We start from the raw sequence: 18,862 nt of genomic DNA, 5'->3' as shown, positions 1-18,862 counted from the left end.
TCCAGAATGGCATGTTACAGATACTGCATAGCATAAACATTTATTAATTTCAAAATTGGCTTCAAACCATTAAAAATGAAATTGTAATAAAGAGTATGACACAGAGCATCAGGAAACAAAGTATTCACCAAAAAAAAAAAAAAAAAGTTATAGTTAGCGTCTTAATAAGCTGGCTTTCTCAAACATTCTCTGCATTTACCTTGGCTGACTTTCCACCTAGGAATCTGAGGAGCTATTTTCTTTTCTGGTTCATTGACTAGAGATAATTTGGTATCAATTAAATCTCTCTCAGCCGAGCAGTTATGGGGGCTCTTCTTCTGCTCACCTTGCCTATAAAGCTTCCCCCCCCCCCCCACTTTTTTTTTTTTAGGTTTTTGTTTTTTGTTTTGGATTTTGTTTGTTCGTTTTTTGGCGGCTGGCCGGCAGTGGGATCTTAACCCTGTATTTTGAATACCATTTTCTCCTCGGATAAAGCTCAATGATTTTCAAAGCAACTTTGGTAAGCATTTTTATTGGATCCTCATAACTTTAGAAAATAATCAATGAAAGTGTTACTTCTCCTCCTATTTTATAGATGAGGAAAGAGGCTATGAGGATGAGAACTGAGACAAAGGTCTCTAGAGGCTTGGTCCAAGATTTTGGTTCTCAATTGTCCTGACTGATGGAGCCACTAGTTTCTCTCACTCTCTGAATAGGTTTTCTTTGCCAGTCACCCAACCCCGCTTTTAAATAAGCAGTACTGTAGAGGGCAACAGGAACTCTCAGAAAAACAAGCTCTTGAGGTGTTCAGATTACGGTGGGACAATCAACCAGATCATAACATGGCACAGGGAGCTGAAAATTCAAGGGAAGTAGAAAAATCGAAAGAACAAAAAAATTCTCAGCTCCTTCACTTCTTTTAAACCTGAGTACTGAGTATGTCAAGAGCTGTACGGTTTTCATATAACCCAGGCCACCATGACGAGGTAGGCTCTATTTGAGAGGAAGTTAAGTGAAGTACCCAAGGTAGGTTTTCAGCGAAAGAGGCAGGTTGAATCACCCAATTTGCATCTCGAAATTTCACAGCCTCTACAGGATCTGTCCTGCGGGTCGGGATTACATGAAATAACTAGCCTCTGCGTCTGCCAAATCTCACCGCTCAGCCGCCTAGCACCTCCCCCAGCCGGAAGCCGCTCAGCAGAAAGCTGGTCTTGTCTGCAACCTGCTGTTGGAGCCCAATCAGCCGCCGCTTCCGGGCGCCGGCCTGGGCATAGTCACGTGTCAGCCAAAGATGGCTCCTCTGCGGCGAGTAGAGCAAAGGTTGCAGTGAACTCCGGCGTGGTTGAAGAAGACTGGGGGAGGCACTGGCTGCTGGGAGATGAGCATAAGGTACTGGCCTTCTTGGTAAAGAGGTGAAGAAAATGTCCCGGTATCAGGGGAAGGACGGCGAGGTGACACGCTGAGCACCGGCAGAGCGGGAATAAGACAAGGGAGGGAGTTGGCCCCACAGTATTGACTGTCTCGTCACTTTTCACCTAGAAGGAATAACCTTATATATAAATTAAGCCAGTAGAAGAAGAAAAAATGTCTGCGATTGAATTTAATCGGGTTTACTGCCAGTTTACAGGGTGACCTTGGCCAAACTTAATTTTCAGAGGCCCCACTTTACACATAGTCCGTCTCTGAGAATTCTCCCAAGGCCTCACTTTACACATCGCCCATCTCTCGAACTCTCCCAAGAGTGACTTGAAATAGGTAATGCAAAAACCTTTTGAAATGTTTGTAGTATTTAAAGGTGGCATTGTGTTTGGTAGGGATTTATTATTAACAAGGACACAATGCCCCACGGGAGTTGCCCAGGCAGGACTTTACCGAATTAAGAGTGACTCCTGATAGACACACTATAGAAATGGCTATTTCACACAACTCGGAACCTTACCAGTGTGCAGAGCATAGAACAGAAAAGTAGTGATGGCATTGGACTGGACACTTTGAGGAAATAATTTTCGACATATATATCATACATTTTCTCTATATAAGCTCAGTTTGATTACATATATATTCCTCTACCCCATACACAAAATCATTCATAGCTCTCCTGTAGCAGCAGGTGTTGTGTCTATCATGTTATGGTAGACAAGGCTGTCAAAATTTAAGGCCTGGGAACCTAAACCTGAATTTCTAAGCCTTCGTTGTACCTATTAATTTTAAGTCTAGAGATTCGGAATTTTAGTGCACTATTTTCCAAATGACCTCATATATATAAAACAGGTACCCAATAAATGTTAGTTCTGTAAATTAATCATTAGAAAATGAGTACTGATGGTGAACCAAGAAAATCTGATTTTATAAAAACCAGGTTGTCCTTTGCTGTTATCCTTGAACTTTTGCTTTTTTTAACTGTTACCCTGAAATCTGTTGTTTAATAAGCTAAATCTTCATGCTAAAACTCTTCATTCACCATTCCCCTAAACTGACATTCACCATAAGTGCAGAGAACAACAAACTACTGGCATGTAGGCCAGATGCAGCCTACAATTAGTTCCTGTGTACTCAGCCAGCTTATTCTTATAGAATAATTCCTGTATTATTATTAAAGAGTTGTTAAAAGAAAAAAAGAATATTCAACAAAGACCATGTTACCCACAAAACCTAAAATATTTGCTTTCTGGGCCTTTAGAGAAGTTTGCTGACCTCTACACTAGGGTATTCCTAGAAGTGAAATTGCTGTGTATTTGTGCCTTCTACCTGCTAAATAATACCAAATTCTTTTCCAAAGTGGTTGTACCCACTTTGTGTATAATTTACACTTCCACCAGCAGCAAGTGAGTTTCAGCTGCCCCATATTCTTGCCAGTAATTAAAATTGTCAAATCTTAAATTATAGCTAACCTTTGGGTACCTATTGGTGTCTCACTATGGTTTTATTTTTCCCAGATTATAATGAAATTGAGTATATTTCTATGTTTATTGGCTGTTTGACTTTCCTTTTTCTGAAGTGCCTTTTCACAAGCTGATCTTTGAAGACAACACAGGCAACTACAGTTCACTTCCACAAAATATTCTTAGACTTCCCTTTGCAGTTAAAAAGCTCTCTGACTAGGTTACATCTAAGCTTAAAATCTGATACCTTCTGTTGGGTTGCTTGTTTTTTTTGTTGTTGTTGTTGTTGGTTTGTAATTCTGTATACGTTCTGGGTACTGACTACTCCGTCAGTTGTATTGCAAACATTTTCTCCCATACTAGCTTATCTTTACAGTATCAATTAATGAACAGGAGTTCTTAATTTTAATATTGTTAGTTTCATGTCTTTTATGTTTAGTGCCATCTGTGAATTGTTTAGGATGTATTTTTAAGGTCTATGAAGATGTATTTCCTAGAAGCTTTTGTGTGTTTTCTTTTCTGGTTTCTGTTTCACTTAAGATTTCTTCCTTTGTTGGTATGGTATACATGCATTGATTTTTCAGATTATAAACTCAATCCACAGCTCTTTTAAAATTAAATATGTATGGCCTTCAGAGGCTTTTAAATTTTTTATTGTTTTTCTATAAATATAATTATTAAAAAGTTATTTTTCATGTTTTAAAGGCTCAAGATGAAAAATCATGGACCAGATGATACTGTCAAAGAAAACTTAATTTTAGATATCGCAACCAAAAAAATTAATCAACTCCCAGAAGCAGAAAGGTAAGACCCCTTCTTTATTTAAAAATATCTTTTACTAGGCAAATTTTCATCACTGATTATCTCAAATTTATCTAGTTTGAGTGTAAACAACATAGATATCTAAAGGAAACTGAGCCCTTTTCTTTTCTTAATGACAAAGCCGAGGCCCAGAGAGATTAACAGTTTTGCTCAACATCACACAACAAACTGTGGAGTCAAGGCTAGAATTCATGTCTTTGGATACATGTAGTTGCATGATAATTGATTCAGCTTAGAGTACAGGAAGATATAAATATTTATGGACTCATTTAAATAACTTTAAAATAACTTTTGTCTTCTTTCTCAATTCATTTCTATCAGCATGCTTACCAGTCTAAAAGGGTACCATGGAACACACATAGCTAGACGTGGAATGTCAGAGAAGTGGGATCATGGCTAAAGATCTTTAAGATATTTATTAAATATTTATTAAAGAGAAAAAAGACAATATAGGGAACATGTTGACCTTTGAAGACAACACAGGCAACTACAGTACACTTCCATAAAATGTTCTTAGACCTCCTTGGCAGTTCAAAAAGGTCTCTCTGACTAGCTTTACATTTAAACTGAAAATCTGAGACCTTTAAAAGAATGAAAAGGAGCCAGCCTAGGGAGGGGAGGACGGAATCTCAGGTAGAACAAATGTTATGTGCCTAGACCACAGGATAGCAGATTTGTCATACTTAAAGTTACTGAAGTACTAGAGAAGTGGGCATAAGGAACAGGAAGATTTAAGCAGGGGAATGATGAGATCCTGCTAACATTTTTAAGGAAGATGCTAGCTGCTTTGTGGGAAATAGATTTAATATAGGAAAGAAAGGAAATAGGAAGACTAGTAGAAAACTGGCACAGTAATCCTGTTGAGTAGAAATGGTAGGGTGATAGCAGTTGAGATGAAAAGACAGTAGATTTTAAATATACTTTGGAGATACACTCTTACCGTCTTTAGGAATGAAAACCGCACAAATTCTACTCTTGCTGCTACTTACCATCTCAGCAAGGGAGAACCTAAACCAAAAGCAGTAATAAGAACTTGGTGAGATTTCAAAAGTTCTGTATCCCCAGCCAGTGCGTGTATACACACACATGCACACATCCTTCATTGTCTGATCTACAGAATAATTTCATGTACCATATATTTCATTGCCATTTGCTAAATTTGGTCTTATATTTCATGTGTCTAGTCATTTCCTGTGTATGTCTTGCCAAAAAGTCATGAGTTTCTAGTTGTATAGGAAATTTTTTTGGAAAACTGGCAAAGAGCTGCTAGATAATAAGTTTTCTGCTAACTGAATTAGTGACTAAAAAATTTTACTTGAGCCATAGGAAATTAAAATCTGGTTTGGAGACGAACTTTGTTATTCACATTCCATTTGCACTACTTTTATTTATTCATGTATATAAATCATATATAAATAAATGTGGCCAAATTATTTACCTGAGTATTGGTTCCTGTTACTAAAATAAGGATAACACATAGTTCACATGGTTGTCACGAAGATGAAATAACCTAATATTTTAGAGGACATGCTCAAGTTTCCAATCCCCTCAATCCCCACACACAAAAAAATAAAAAACAGGCCTTTCATATTTGTTTTCTGTAGTTGTTTGGCGAGTTCTCTAGGCCCTCATCACTCAAATATTATCTTATGTACCCTAAATTCCTGTACTGCTGCTGTCTTGTACTGCTATTACAATTTTCATAGACTTCTATTGAATCATTTACATGTCTGTCTCCTCCAATAATTGTCAACTACGAAAACCTTAAAGGCAGAAGATAACTTTTTGTTTGTGATTTAGCACCAAGTCTGCTGTATGTATTAGGATCTCAATGAATGAAATGACAGGCACCATTATGATAGCAAAGTGAAAGGTAAGAAAAGCAGTATCTTAAACAATGTAGGAAGCTTAACTAGGAGTTCCTAGAAAAGTTATTTTAAGATGAGTATGAACCACAAAAATTAGTGTGGCTAGCTTGCCTAGTTAACAGTAATAAGAAATTTGAGAGGATGACTATGTTGGAGATGGTAACACAGATGGAAAAAAAGCTAAGTGGTAGGCTGAGAAGTTTGAATTGGAGTATTTTCAATATACAGCTTAAATATTAGGTATTTTCCCCAAATTAATAGAACATGGTTTATAAAGTCACACATACCTTGCCTTTAAATCCAGTTCTGCCACTTACTATATCAAAACATCAGTTTATTCTTCATCAGTGGGTTGTTTTAAAAGTACCTACCATAGAATATTGCTTAAATGTTAGTACTCCCCCAATCTCCAAGTCCTGACACTTAATGCTGCAGGGAAGAGTGAAAGGGAACACCTTAACTCCACACTATTGAACACTTTCTGTGTCAGGTGCTACAGAAACAAGTTGAATACACCTTTGTATCCATTATCTTCAAGTTGTTTATAGATTAGTGGGGAAGCCTAAGTCAATGATTTTAAGATAGTACCACCTTCTAATGTGCTGGACTAGAGACGTAAGTATTGGGTATTGTAGGAATTCATACTCTTCAGAAGCTGTTCCCTACTACATAGTTGAGGGGGAAATTTGTATACTAATGTCCTTTGCAAAATCACAAAAATGTAGCAAAATCTAAATGTATCACTGTATCCTTAAGTATTGACCAAATTCAAAAGCCTTTTAGAATAAAAATCCATATGTAAAACATAATGATTTTTTAAGGTTTTGGTTTTATGGAGCAATGTGGGATAGATGTATCCAGTTATTCACAAATCCTGGGAAATTTTGTAACATATGCCAGAACTGGAGAGCTCACACACATAACAGAGCCAAAAAAAGTTATTTTTTCTCACCCTTTCAGGAATCTACTTGTACATGGATCAACATTTATTGGGCTTAATGCTGCTCTCTGTGGCCTAATAGCAAACAGTCTTTTTCGACGCATCTTGAATGTGACACAGGCTCGTATAGCTGCTGGCTTACCAATGGCAGTGATCCCATTTTTGACAGCACATGTATCTTACAATGGCTTTATAAGTTTACCTTTGAGTACAGGTAAATTATATTTCAGTATCACCAGAGTTTGCCTTGGTATATATTATTTGCAACTTTAGTTAATACTTTATTAATATCAAGGAGCTATATGCTGTATTTCAGTGTTTGAGTACGATTGAGTTTTGCTAGCCTCTCTATATAATACAGCAACTGACTCATATTAGCATGGTCTCCCAACCAAATAAGGTACAAATACATACACAGAAGCTCTACACACTTTCCTTTATCTAACTCTTATCTTTCCCAGTGCTCATGTAGAGGAAGAAATACTTGGAAACCTTATAACTTTTTAAGGCTAACTCCCTTATTTTTATGGGAATAAGACTATTTAGTAAATCTCCCAGAGCACTAAATGCATATACAAGATTTTGATTTCCTTTTGAAAATGTACTACGTGTGCTGAGTGCTTTGAGCACAGCTAATTACAAATGATCTATTAATGAGTTCAAATAAAAATATCGTGACCATGGGGCCTGAGGTGGGCAGGCCATCTGAATTCTTTACTGTTAAGTGCTGCTCTAAGTTTGTTTAAATTCAATGAGTATTTCGTTTGAATTCCATGACCAATTTGGAAAGAATTTTTTAGATCAAGGGAAACCTATTGCCCAATGAACCGAACAGACTGAGTGGAAATGAAAGTACTTCAAAAACTTCATGGAAAGATTCATATTATCTTTTAATTCTATTTTTCCACAAACTTTTCTGAAGTACCTTTCTGTTAGCCCAGGTCTGCTGATACAAAAGAAGTACAGAAAGCTAGCAGCAGCCCAAACCCTGAGATTATATCTAAGTTCAGAACAAATTACAAAATTTTTTCCTAAATGGTTTTATCAGTTATTCCTGGCTATTTTAGCTTAACTGTATATGTAATTGTACCTTTCAGCATGCCTTGCAGAACTGCATTTGCTGTATTATTGCCTAAAAATTAGATACATGTGACACATGTAAAGGGACCTTGCATTCTTTAAATCATGTTTGCTTGATTACCATGACCTTCATTTCCAAAATTTATTTCCTAGGTTATCTGAATTGTGAAACCTGTACAGTAACACGAGCTGGATTGGTTGGTCTCACTTTTGGTGGTCTGTACCCTGTTTTCTTGGCTCTACCTATCAATGGTGGCCTAGCAGCCAGGTAGGATTCTTTGTTTTCTCGTCATCATTAAAAAACTTTAATATATGTGATTACCTAGAAAACTCAAAACTTCAACAGCAAATATGTTTCCTAAGGCATTTAGACCAAAGGCAATGTTACTTTGATTAGAAGTTATTGACTTGTTTTTCCTTATAAGTAATCAAATTTTACTTCTCAAGAATTTGAAAGCAGTTCTAGACCTTAGTCACACTGTGCCTCTTGGTGTGTAGTTTGGGTTAGTAACCTTAATTTTTGTTGAATGCTCACTACAAAGGTGTCAACAGTACTATGCCTAGCATGAAAGCTATATTATTACATAGTTTTCTCAGAAAAGGAAAATTCCATCAGAGATATCTAGCTGTAAGCCTGCTACTCCAAAGTAATCCTGGTTATTCCTGTTAAAACTGTTACATCAGCAGTCTATGCTATATGAGCCTCCAGAGGCCAACTGGGGAAAGAGGAAAAGAAAACAGGACATTTTTTGACTAGAAGACACTGAAGAAAGCCGCATTACTTGATCTTTATCTAGTTTTTATCTTAAAACTTCTAGGACCAATATATATTGTACACAGGTTTTCCACTTGATACAATAATCTTTTCTAATGAAATATCTCAATGTTTTCTAACAGGTATAAATCATCCCCGCTACCAGAGAAAGGAAACATCCTAACTTACTGGATTAGAATTTCTAAGCCTGTCTTTAGAAAGATGTTATTTCCCATTTTGCTCCAGACTGTGTTTGCAGCATACCTTGGGTCTAAACAATATAAAGTACTTATAAAGGCCCTTCAGTTACCTGAACCTGGCCTAAAGATTCACTGACTTAAATATGTACACCAAAATAAAATGTGAATATAAAAATAACCTGTGTCTAATGTTATGAATAAACATGGACTTGTAATTTCCCACATGAGGTACAGTTCGGGGAACAACAACAAAAGGCTACACAGGGCAATAAAGGCTGAATCCCGGTACAGGCTACCTACTAAAACAAGAGCATAACTTCCCTAGTTTGCACAATATTGTCTCTTCTACCTTGCTCACTCTGCTCCTTTACATTAGGCACTGAGTTTGGTCTATAACACAAGAGGAAAAAATAACCATACAGCAATTTTCACTGAAGACTTCTCAGAACCAAGCAAGAATGATGAAAAAAAGTATCAGTACACTATAGCAAATGTTACTTACACTTCATTTCTCAAAGTGTTTCCATAGGTATTATTAATCCATAGTCTTAGAACATATCTTAACAACATTCCTCACAAAGACATCAATCCCGATCTTCCTAACAGATAGTCATTAAGGTTCAGCTTGAACTATTATATGAGCTGTTGTGCTCAGCTTGAGCTACATATTTCAAGTGTCACCTTATCTATGATCCTCAGAAATTATATTTTTAGGTTTAGGCAATCTTTGAAGCTTCCATTATGGGATAGTTCTTTAGAAACGCACAAACATAAGCCTCTTTTTTTTTAGCTGTGTGGTGCTAAGCAAGTTTAACTAACCTCTGTGACCTTCAGTTTCCACATCAGTAACCTCACTCAAGGTTGGTATTATATATAAGTTGCCTAACAGCACCTGCTATATCAGGCACTCAAATGGTAGCCATCTTCTTCCTATTGCTCCTGGTTTTCCTTTTTGAAATATCCTAGTCAATTCATTTCCTAAGAAAGATCATTAAAATTTTTGAAGGGATCTATTGTGTTCCCCTTCCTGAATTTCTTCTCATCCTAGTTCATTAAACCATTTTCTTCTGTGACAGTATCTGAATCATTATCCAAAAGAACTTTCTGTGATGATGGAAATGTATATATCGCACTGTCAATGTTAGCCACTAGCCATGTGACCTGAAATGTGGCTCAATGCAACTGAATAACTAAATTTTTTATTTTAATCAATTTAAATGTGGCTAATGGCTACAATACTGGACACCACAGGTCTAGACCAACACTTTATTAGGCAAGCCAGTCATCACAAAAAAATACCCAGCAAAACCCTAAATGCCATCCTATACCACATTCCACATTCGTGAGCACCTTAACTATTCCTTCCAAGTATAGTGACATATCTGTTAAGTAATCTTAAAATTATGAAAAAGGACAATTCAGAAAAGGCAGCTTTGCAAGTGAAATAAGCTTTCAGCCTCTGTTTAAGAATAAAGCGGTGCTGCCAAAATTCAAGTGAAATTAGTATATTTTTCAGAAAGCAAAGATGGTTTGTTCTTGCAACAGTCACATAAAATGTATTCTCTACCAAATTTGTATAAGAAATGATCCAATTATGATGCAAAAGAATCTATATGCACAAAAGAGACTGAAAGGAAATATGCCAAAATGTTTACTGCTGATATTCTCTGGACTATATACAGAGTTATGGATAATTTTCTTTTCTTCTTGATTCTTTCTGGATTTTCCAAGTTTCCTATAATGAATATGCTTTAATTTTTACAGCTAAGGAGAGAAATAAATATATATACGTAAAATTTAAAAGGCAAAAAAATTAGGTGTTTATTTTACAAGCTAAAATATCAAGATTAAAAGTTCTATGACCCAAAATTATCCATTTTATCTGTATTCCGTCACTTTTTTTTTTTTTGACGGCTGGTCAGTACAGGCATTCTACCACTTACTTAAAGCAAAGTTCTATATATCACAGTGAAAGAAACAATGAATTCCCGACTTCAAAAATAAGAAACCCAAATTACTGAATAGACTCCTTAAGAATACAGAATGGTTTAATCAACTTAGATCATTCAAACCCCACTGATATAACTAAGTTGTTTGACAATTTAGTACAGATTGTTTCCTTACTTATCCTTAAACATTCTCAGAGTATTTACTCCCTAGCATATCGTCTATAAATGGGTATGAGTTTACAATGCTTTCTGTAACCAAAAAGGATTTCTTTCTAATATCTGTCCTCTGCCACATATTTCTTAAATCATCTCTTCAATTAGTAGAAATGGGTAAAATAAGCTTTGTAAAGCATTTTAAGTCTGTTAATACAAAACCACTTTACCAAATTTTCGTTCAGAGGGAAGATACATGTGAACTTGCTGTGATCAGCTTTACAATTTAAGGAAACAGTCATTCGTAGCTAAGACCTAAAAAACACTGCCAGTCAGAAAAATAGTTTTTAATATTTCAGTGCAGTCATAGCAGACAAACTATTTAAATCTGTCTTTTACAATCCACTTTGCATATCTGGCTTTTTAAAAAGTGTATTATATTATACTTCACTTATTAATATATTTCATAACCCCCAAACTAGAGTACACTAAGAGCCAGAGGAGTCTAGGAAATTGACCTCAGTGGGTATACAGAAAAGATACAGAATTTGGAGGCACATTCTAAAGAAGTTGGGCTACCAATAAAATTTAAATCAGTATATTAACAGAACTACACAAATGTTTAAAACACAATCAGTGACTAGATTTTTAAATCAGTTCATTATGAAAATAGAGCAAAATATTTTCAACAAGTAATTTTGGGTCAACAAAATTAAGACAACGGGGAGTGACTGAGAGAGTGTTGAGGCTACATATAAATGTATTCAAATTTAAATATATGAAAAATACCATGCTAATCAAACAAAATACTCTGCAAGTTTCTAATGGAAGACTTCCCCTTTCTGATCACTGGCTTAGATGGTAACTAAATGAAAAAAAACAGAAAAACAGTAAAAATATAAACATTTAGGAGGTTCTCAAAGCTTTGCATTCATAGTGAGTCTGGCAAGAAAAAAACACTTGTTAATATCTTAATACCTATTCAACTTCAAAAGTCATCAGATTATTTAGCTTAAAAATTTTACTAAATTAGTGAGACCTTAAACTACACCTTCAAAATGCTGAACTAGGTAAGCATATTAAAGACAATTACTCATTATCAATGAATAATCCACTCTGTATTCATCAAAGTAGTAGTTATGGTCACCAAATTGTGTTGGTGCCTACACCTCTGGTTGTGAAATTATAACCATCCGTACTGTAGGAGCATCAGCTACTTACATATAAGCTAATGGGAATGCTCTTTGCCGCCTGGCTTCACAGGCACTGTATACACTTAGATTATAAGAAACGGGATTTAATAAGTTTTGAATAGTACCATACAATAACCAGCTGTATAGTTATGATGAAATAAGAGCCTACCCCTTCCCTCTTCTATCTACCCATTTCCACAAATGAGTCAAACAGTAAGATAAAATGACTCACTCTAGACCAGGTGAAAGAGTGTATTAACATAACCCAAAGAAAATGAAATAAAACAATCCAGAGTTTTTGTGTTTTTTCACACTTGTAATAAACCAGAAAAATATTTCTATTAAGTAAAACCATATACCACGAAAAAAGCCACTCCCATCATCCAGAATACTAAAGCCCTTACATAACACTAGAGAAATTTTAATATAAAACAGTAGAAACTAGTATACCATTCATTAGAAACTTCAAAATATTCAAAAAAACAGTGTCAAGTACTCAGAAAGCTCAAGAAGCCAAAACCTCAGAATCCACACATCCTGGTATTATCCTAAATTGCAATTAACTACGCACACATTTAATCATAATCAATTTTTTCAAAGATATACAGACAAATCAATGCATCTATTTAAAAAGACTACTCTTTATAATTAAGGACTTTACATTAACTTTTATACTCTACTCAGTAGGGTCTGTCTATACTCCAAATTAGCTCTCATGTTCCAAGAAATAAATACAAAACTCATGATATGCCTTGTGATCACTGATGGCCTGTTTATGTAATTCTAGTTGACTAAATGTAAATCCATAGAATGTGCTCTCGATTATGTAAAGAATCTAATATTTCTTGATGAACTACTATAATTCTCTTCTCCAATGGTTACAATTTTTAAAAGGTATGCAAAGAACTGAGTATCACTCCCATGAAAGACAAAAAATTTGTTCCAAAATTAACTTAGTCTCATGTATTTCTATTAAGTCTTTCAAGGATTCCAGAGAATCTTTTCATATCTCCATTTCTGGAAAGTGAAATCAGTACAGAAGTAATTTGGGAACTTGAAAATGGCAATCATTTTTTTCAGCAGATGCCAAATTTTTGATCGACATGGCTCCCACAATTACTTTGTTACCATCAGTCCAGTCAGTTAACAGGTTGTAGGAAAAGATTCGTTTTTGCAGACACTGCTAAGCTGTTTAAAGAGAAGAGAAAGAGATTAATTTAGTGATGATAAAATGTACAAATATTTTAAATATTTTGAACACTTTTTGTTGGATTATATAAGAAGTGTGACTACATTTTAACAAATGTGGACTTTTTAGTTAGGTCTGGTCAAGGAAGTGCAGAAACAGTAAGTCAATATGATAGAAACAGCAGGTCAATATCATGTGTTAGTTCAATTAATGTATGAATTCTTGCCACCATCAGAAGACAAATATTAAAAAGCTACATCTTTACTCTATTTCTGTATCATTTTATCATAGAACCACAATTAGAAAAGAAAACCAAAAAGGTCCCCCAAATACTAAATTGTTTTCAACCATTGCAATAAAGAGTCAAACCTAAAAAATTTCAAAACAATCCATTTTATATTCCAGAAATCTCCTTTATCCAAATACTAATCATTTCAGAACACAATTTTCTAAAAATAGTGAGACAACAGTTTCATATTAATAATTTTTTTTAATTAACATGTAGTGAATAGGACACTTTAAGATACTGTTTTCTACATACTGAAATAAACAGATCTGTTGTAAATTCAGAAACCCAAACATTTACAGTAAAATGTGCTTACACATAAGTATGACCAAATTTATTTAAAGCCCCTATTAGGTCCTAAATACATGCAATTACCATGTAAAAACAAGACCATGAAGTCGATGTAAAAATGACAAAATCACTAAGTCACCAAAACTAGAAAAAAAATAATGAAATGGAAACTAAGAAAAGACAGTTAATAAAACATAAGAACCTAACAAAGCAGCTTTAAAAAATAGTCCATACTAATCTTTCCATTTTCAAAAGTTCTTAAGTAATTCCAAAAATTGCCATTTATAAAATGACATTCTAAAAATCTACACTTGGAATTTCAAAGCATTCCAATTCAGAAAGCTTTGACTACTGTTTCTCCCCCGCCCAAACTTTGCAGGAAAAGCACTGACGTTAGGAAGAAAATATTCCAAGGAAATAGTATAATTTTTAGAAAAACGAACTTACTGCTTCCAGAACCTTTTGATTAAGACCCACAGTCAGCATTAACAACAATCATTTTTCCTATTTCATCCATTATTTTCCAATGTCATGTTAAAGATGAATAAATTCTTTGAGCCCATAACTGAAAGATCAACAAACCTGGTTTTATTATGACACCATATTTTTGTCATTGGTACTGCACAAAATTATATACAAAGAAATATATACAAAATGTTCAAGTATTAGTTAAATTTCAATTCAAGGCTTCTGTTTCAAAAAGCTACATTTAACATATTTCATGAAGATAGCACAAATTAGTCATTTCAAATAATTTTTCCAACTACTTTTGGTTTTTATATATATATATATCTATATATATAATTCAGTAGGCACTAAAAATCCATGCAGCTGCATTGTGAGGGGCTTGCTCCTGCCCTTAGGTATAAGCAGGTTCATCACTCCAGGTTGTGAGTTTGGCTACTACCCATTCATGCTCAAGTGCAGTAGATGATTATACAAAATATGCTGTGATGCACTGGAAACCAGAGACCAATTTAGGTCTCAAATCGTATCATCTAGCAACAAAACATTTACAGTTGTGCAAGAACAAGGATTCCATTTTCATAACCAAACAACAACAAAATAAAACATTTTATGTGTGAAATAACTTACATCTTTGGACTGCTGGAAAACTTTTTAATTATGAACGTTTTAAAAATAAAAGACAGCAGAAGCCCTGATATTACCTCTTTTTCCTCATTTCTTATACTACCTTTTAAAATAAAGCAGGAAATGTGGCCAGCAGCTGGTCCCGTATCTTCTGCCCCAACAGCTGTATCCACTTTAGCACAAAGAAAAACAAGGATGCTAAATACGTATATACTTTATCAAACAGTGATGTTTCACAAAGAATTTCTTAATGCCTCTTACACTGAAGGACACCATAATTCAATTTACACAACTGGACAATAAAGTAACTTCAAGGGAAGAGTATGTCCCATATTTAGAAAAATAGTGTCAATCATGTCATTTAAGTGGCCAGAACCTCTCAATTTTAAAAATTATTTTTAAATTTGACAAATACTTTAGACATATGAACAAAAAGATTCTTTGTGAAGCCTCACTTTACACGTTTTCATTCACATATCACAACCTTCAATATCTAATCATACACAAATTTAACCTAAATTTTTAATACAACAAAAATAAAGATGTTCAACAATTTATTCATACTCAGTGATAGGATAATAATCACTGTGCTGGTCCTTAAAGAAACATTTCATTAACCATTCTTATTTTTCCTCCAATTAACTAAAACACAGGAGTCTGACATGCATGTTAATTTCCAACTTCTCTAATAGTGAGATTTATTAAAATCTGTTACTCTGAATAGACTGTATTTCTATATCTTCTACTGAAAACTAAAAGGCATTCTTGAATATCTAAGAGATTTCTGTCATCTCCAGCAAAATAACTACCACATTTGTGCATGCCCCAAATACTTATTGTCAACCTCTGAAAAGTTGCTCTAAAATTGGAATTCCAATTTGCACCTTGTACAACTCGGAACTTCCATTCAACTTCACCTGTTTCACTGTCTCCAAACTGTATCTCTATAAGCAGGTTTCAGTGTACAGTTGGAACCGATGTCATCCAAGGCCATGTCCACACTGGGGACAGAAGAGCTAGGTACACGCAAGTCTGAACAAGGGGACACATTAACAGCTATTTCAACCAGAAGCAGCATCTTAAATACATTACTGACCAGCACAAGTCTGTTTCCAGGGTGGACAGGGCCCAAATTAGATTCCCCTCCCACCTTCCAAAAGAGATTTAAAAAAAAAAAATCACACACACACAAATTGAGATGTTGCCCATTAAAGTAGACTAAGCAGCAGAGCATGAGCGTTACGTGAAGAGATGGATCCTTACCAGGTTGTGAGGCGGGAACGACTGTTCTGTAACCCCTACAACGGAGCCTGGCAGGAAGGAAATCACCTAAAAAAGAAACTGTCAGAGAGATTTAATAGTCACATGTTATCATTAGGAGTTGGTTACAGTGTCACATTCATGCTTTTAGCTAAACACTTAAAGATTCAATATTACTTTTTTTCCTCCTCTGAAATGTGTCCAGTGAAGATGTCCCACTAAGGTTTTACATGGTGTAAGGGAGTTGAAAGGGGTAAACGCGGATAAAGAGCAGATTACTTGACCCTACATTTTAAGAGAGGACGACGCCTTCCGGGCGCACGCCGAGCAGAACTCCACCGACACCTTATCCTTGTCCACATGAAGACACACTCCTCCCGCTGAGTCGTCCTCTTCTATCAGGTCCTGCTGCTGCTTTCCCACCGGCAGAGCGTAGTCATGGTCACCGGCGGGCGAGTCTCTGAAGAGCGAGGTGGTCAGCCGCAGTCCCACGCCGCTCAGCCGGCTCAGCAAGCGAGCCAGTCCAGTCTCGTTCGCTAAGACTGCCCGTAGGTAGCGACTCTCCTCCTGCAGTGCTTGTACGCGTTTGCCCAGCTCCCGATTCTCGGCCCGCAACTCCTGGTTCTCGGCTGCAAGACCCCGGACTCGACTCTCCAGCCCCATCACGTATTCCTTCTTCTTCAGCCGATTAAGACGGGCAGCGGCCGCCGCCGCCTTCCGGGGACTCTTTGTCGCCGCCTGGTTGTTGTCGTTGCCGCTGCCGCCACCGCCGCCTCCTCCCGGGGACTTTCTCCGCCTCTTTTCGCCGCTGCCACTGTCACTGCCGCTGCTGCAGCCTCCGATACCGTTTAACAGCCTCTGCAGCAGGTCTGAAAAACGCTGCATCTCAGCAGCCGCGGCCTCGTCGTCGTCGTCCCCTCTCCACAGGCCGCCGCTATCTGAGCCTCCGCCGGACGAGGAGAGAGGCCCGGGCGAGCTGAGCCCGGGCTCCAGGTGCCAGTCCGGTTGCCGGGGGTCCAGCAGATCCGCCAGTTCCAGCCCGGACAGAAAGTCCATGTCTTCCGTCTCTTCCCCGGGGACGCTGGCGACAGCCTCCTCCTCCATCTCCTCGGGCGAGGGCGCGCGCACGGCCACGCCGCCGCGGCTCCCCCTCCCGGCCTCCAACTCTCCCTCGTCGCCGGGCGGCTGCTGGCGGCCGGGAAATCCGGCCGCCGCCGTCTCCTCCTCCCCCGCCGCTGCCCGGGTCAGGTCCGGGGACAGCGAGCAGGTCGCGGCCGGCGCCGGGCTCTCGCTGCGGGTTGGGGAGTCGCTGCCCGAGGCTGCCAGCAGCTTGGTCAAGCTATGCCTCATGGAGCCCAGCGGCGGGCCGATGTAGGCCCCAGCCCCTCAGACTGGGCCTCGCGGGCCTCAAGGACCCCAGGCCCCAGCGCGGGTAGCCGGGACGCTAGCCGACACGAAATGGAGGGAAGGATCCAAGTCGCCTCCCGCCTTAGTTGGCTGGTCGACCCCCCGCACCGGGGCGGGGGGGCGGGTGGGAGACTAAAGCGGCGAGGCCCAGCGATGACTCGACCGCGCCACCCAGACAACGGCCGGGCCGGAAGTCACTCGTTCTCGGCCCAACCCCTCCCACCGCGTTTTGCGCGCCACCGGCTGTACTGTCGCGAGATTTCAGGTTGCTTTGGCGTGGTAATAATTCCAGCTTTCTAGTGATGTCATAGGAACAGCGGCAAAAATCATAACAAACCCAGGTTTATGCCCCTTCATTCGGTGGTACTACCCAATACCAAGAGTAGACAATTCATCGTTTACCATACTGCTTTATCTATAAGTTTGTAAACGTTTTTTGAGTTTTTTTGCTGAATCATCCCAAAGTTGCAGACAAAACCCCACACCCCCACATACTAAAGTATGCATTTCCATTAATAAGGACATTCTCCTTCATAATCACAATACTATTATCAAGTCTTGGGAAAATTAATAATCATTTGCTAATGTTATCTAATACCCGGGCATATTCAGATGTCCTCAGTTCTCAAAATAATCTTTTATAGATGTTTTGTTTTTGGGGGCTAGGATCCAGTCAGGATTCACTTACTACCCTGGGCTGTGATAAGGTTTGGTTTTTGTTTCGTTTTTCATTTCACAAACTAGAACAGCTCCCTCCATTTTTTAGTTTTTCTTGGTATTGGTTTTTTGAAGAGACCAGGTCAGTTGTCTTGAAGAATGCACTACATTCTGGATTTGTCTCTTTCTTCATGGTGTTGTTTATCTTGTTCCTCTAGCCCCACAAGGGATTGAGATTTGAAGCAGTTTACAAACACATTAGAATTCAGTGAAAACAAAACAGTTCGTTTTTATAAAGCAAGGCTAATGAAAATATAGATAAAATGGTTATTATTGGAATAGGATGGACACAATATCCACAATGCACAGTTTTCAAGAGGGGCTAGATATAAATTAAGCTTCCTGGCAGCCCAAACTAAAAAAATTGAAATAAACTTTACTTTGTTCAGGAGTAAAGTGCATATAAATTATTTAACCACGTTTCTTGTTCTTAGGTCTTAGATAAACTTCTCTAAGGGATACTGAATAAGGTAGCAGATAGCCTCAACAATAGTTGTTTTTATATGGCTGTTTCTTAGAAATATAGAAAGCAAGTTCCAGGAAAGCAGGACACTGGTAAGTCTCAAATATCCAGAAATGTGCCAGGCGCTTCAATAAATATTTGTTAAGTGATGAATGAAGAAAATCTACAGCTTTGGCTGAAAGCATAACACCACAGCTCAACTGAATGGGAACAATTATGCAAGGGGCAGCAATGAGTATGATCTATAGTAGCTAGAAGAATAAATAAAAGACCTCCATGTCTTTCTTAACTGTCCCATCAGGAAAGGTTTTACTAAAGTAAAACAGCACATAGTTCA

At 37.5% G+C, this 18,862-nt stretch overlaps 2 protein-coding genes across 5 annotated transcripts; one reads left to right on the top strand and one right to left on the bottom strand.

Annotated features, from left to right (window-relative positions):
• The first annotated feature begins 1,235 nt into the window (after positions 1-1,235).
• TMEM126A (transmembrane protein 126A) lies at positions 1,236-8,703 on the top strand. Its single transcript, XM_063095596.1, has 5 exons — positions 1,236-1,368; positions 3,567-3,665; positions 6,512-6,705; positions 7,725-7,839; positions 8,469-8,703. Exons 1-5 carry the CDS (start codon positions 1,358-1,360, stop codon positions 8,659-8,661), a joined length of 612 nt encoding a protein of 203 aa, XP_062951666.1. The 5' UTR covers positions 1,236-1,357; the 3' UTR covers positions 8,662-8,703.
• A 2,256-nt stretch (positions 8,704-10,959) lies between these two features.
• On the bottom strand, positions 10,960-17,524 carry CREBZF (CREB/ATF bZIP transcription factor). Of its 4 annotated transcripts, XM_063095367.1 has the most exons (5): positions 16,228-17,524; positions 15,942-16,019; positions 14,782-14,850; positions 14,034-14,151; positions 10,960-13,008 (listed from the first exon to the last, which is right to left on the bottom strand). In XM_063095367.1, exons 1-2 carry the CDS (start codon positions 17,286-17,288, stop codon positions 16,004-16,006), a joined length of 1,077 nt encoding a protein of 358 aa, XP_062951437.1. In that variant the 5' UTR covers positions 17,289-17,524; the 3' UTR covers positions 10,960-13,008; positions 14,034-14,151; positions 14,782-14,850; positions 15,942-16,003. The 4 variants fall into 4 exon arrangements, with proteins under 4 accessions (XP_062951437.1, XP_062951435.1, XP_062951438.1 ...); XM_063095365.1 differs by having other exon boundaries at positions 14,034-14,850; XM_063095368.1 differs by lacking the exon at positions 14,034-14,151.
• Positions 17,525-18,862: the final 1,338 nt, after the last annotated feature.

This window comes from Cynocephalus volans, chromosome 4 (genome assembly GCF_027409185.1).
Source record: "Cynocephalus volans isolate mCynVol1 chromosome 4, mCynVol1.pri, whole genome shotgun sequence".
NCBI lineage: Eukaryota > Metazoa > Chordata > Mammalia > Dermoptera > Cynocephalidae > Cynocephalus > Cynocephalus volans.
This window is presented reverse-complemented; position numbering and strand designations above follow the sequence as displayed.

Coding starts and splice junctions, on each gene's coding strand:
- TMEM126A (XM_063095596.1), top strand. Junction 3,666..6,511: donor CAACTCCCAGAAGCAGAAAG/GTAAGACCCCTT, acceptor TCACCCTTTCAG/GAATCTACTTGTACATGGAT. Junction 6,706..7,724: donor AAGTTTACCTTTGAGTACAG/GTAAATTATATT, acceptor TTTATTTCCTAG/GTTATCTGAATTGTGAAACC.
- CREBZF (XM_063095365.1), bottom strand. CDS start 17,288: ATGAGGCATAGCTTGACCAAGCTGCTGGCAGCCTCGGGCAGCGACTCC.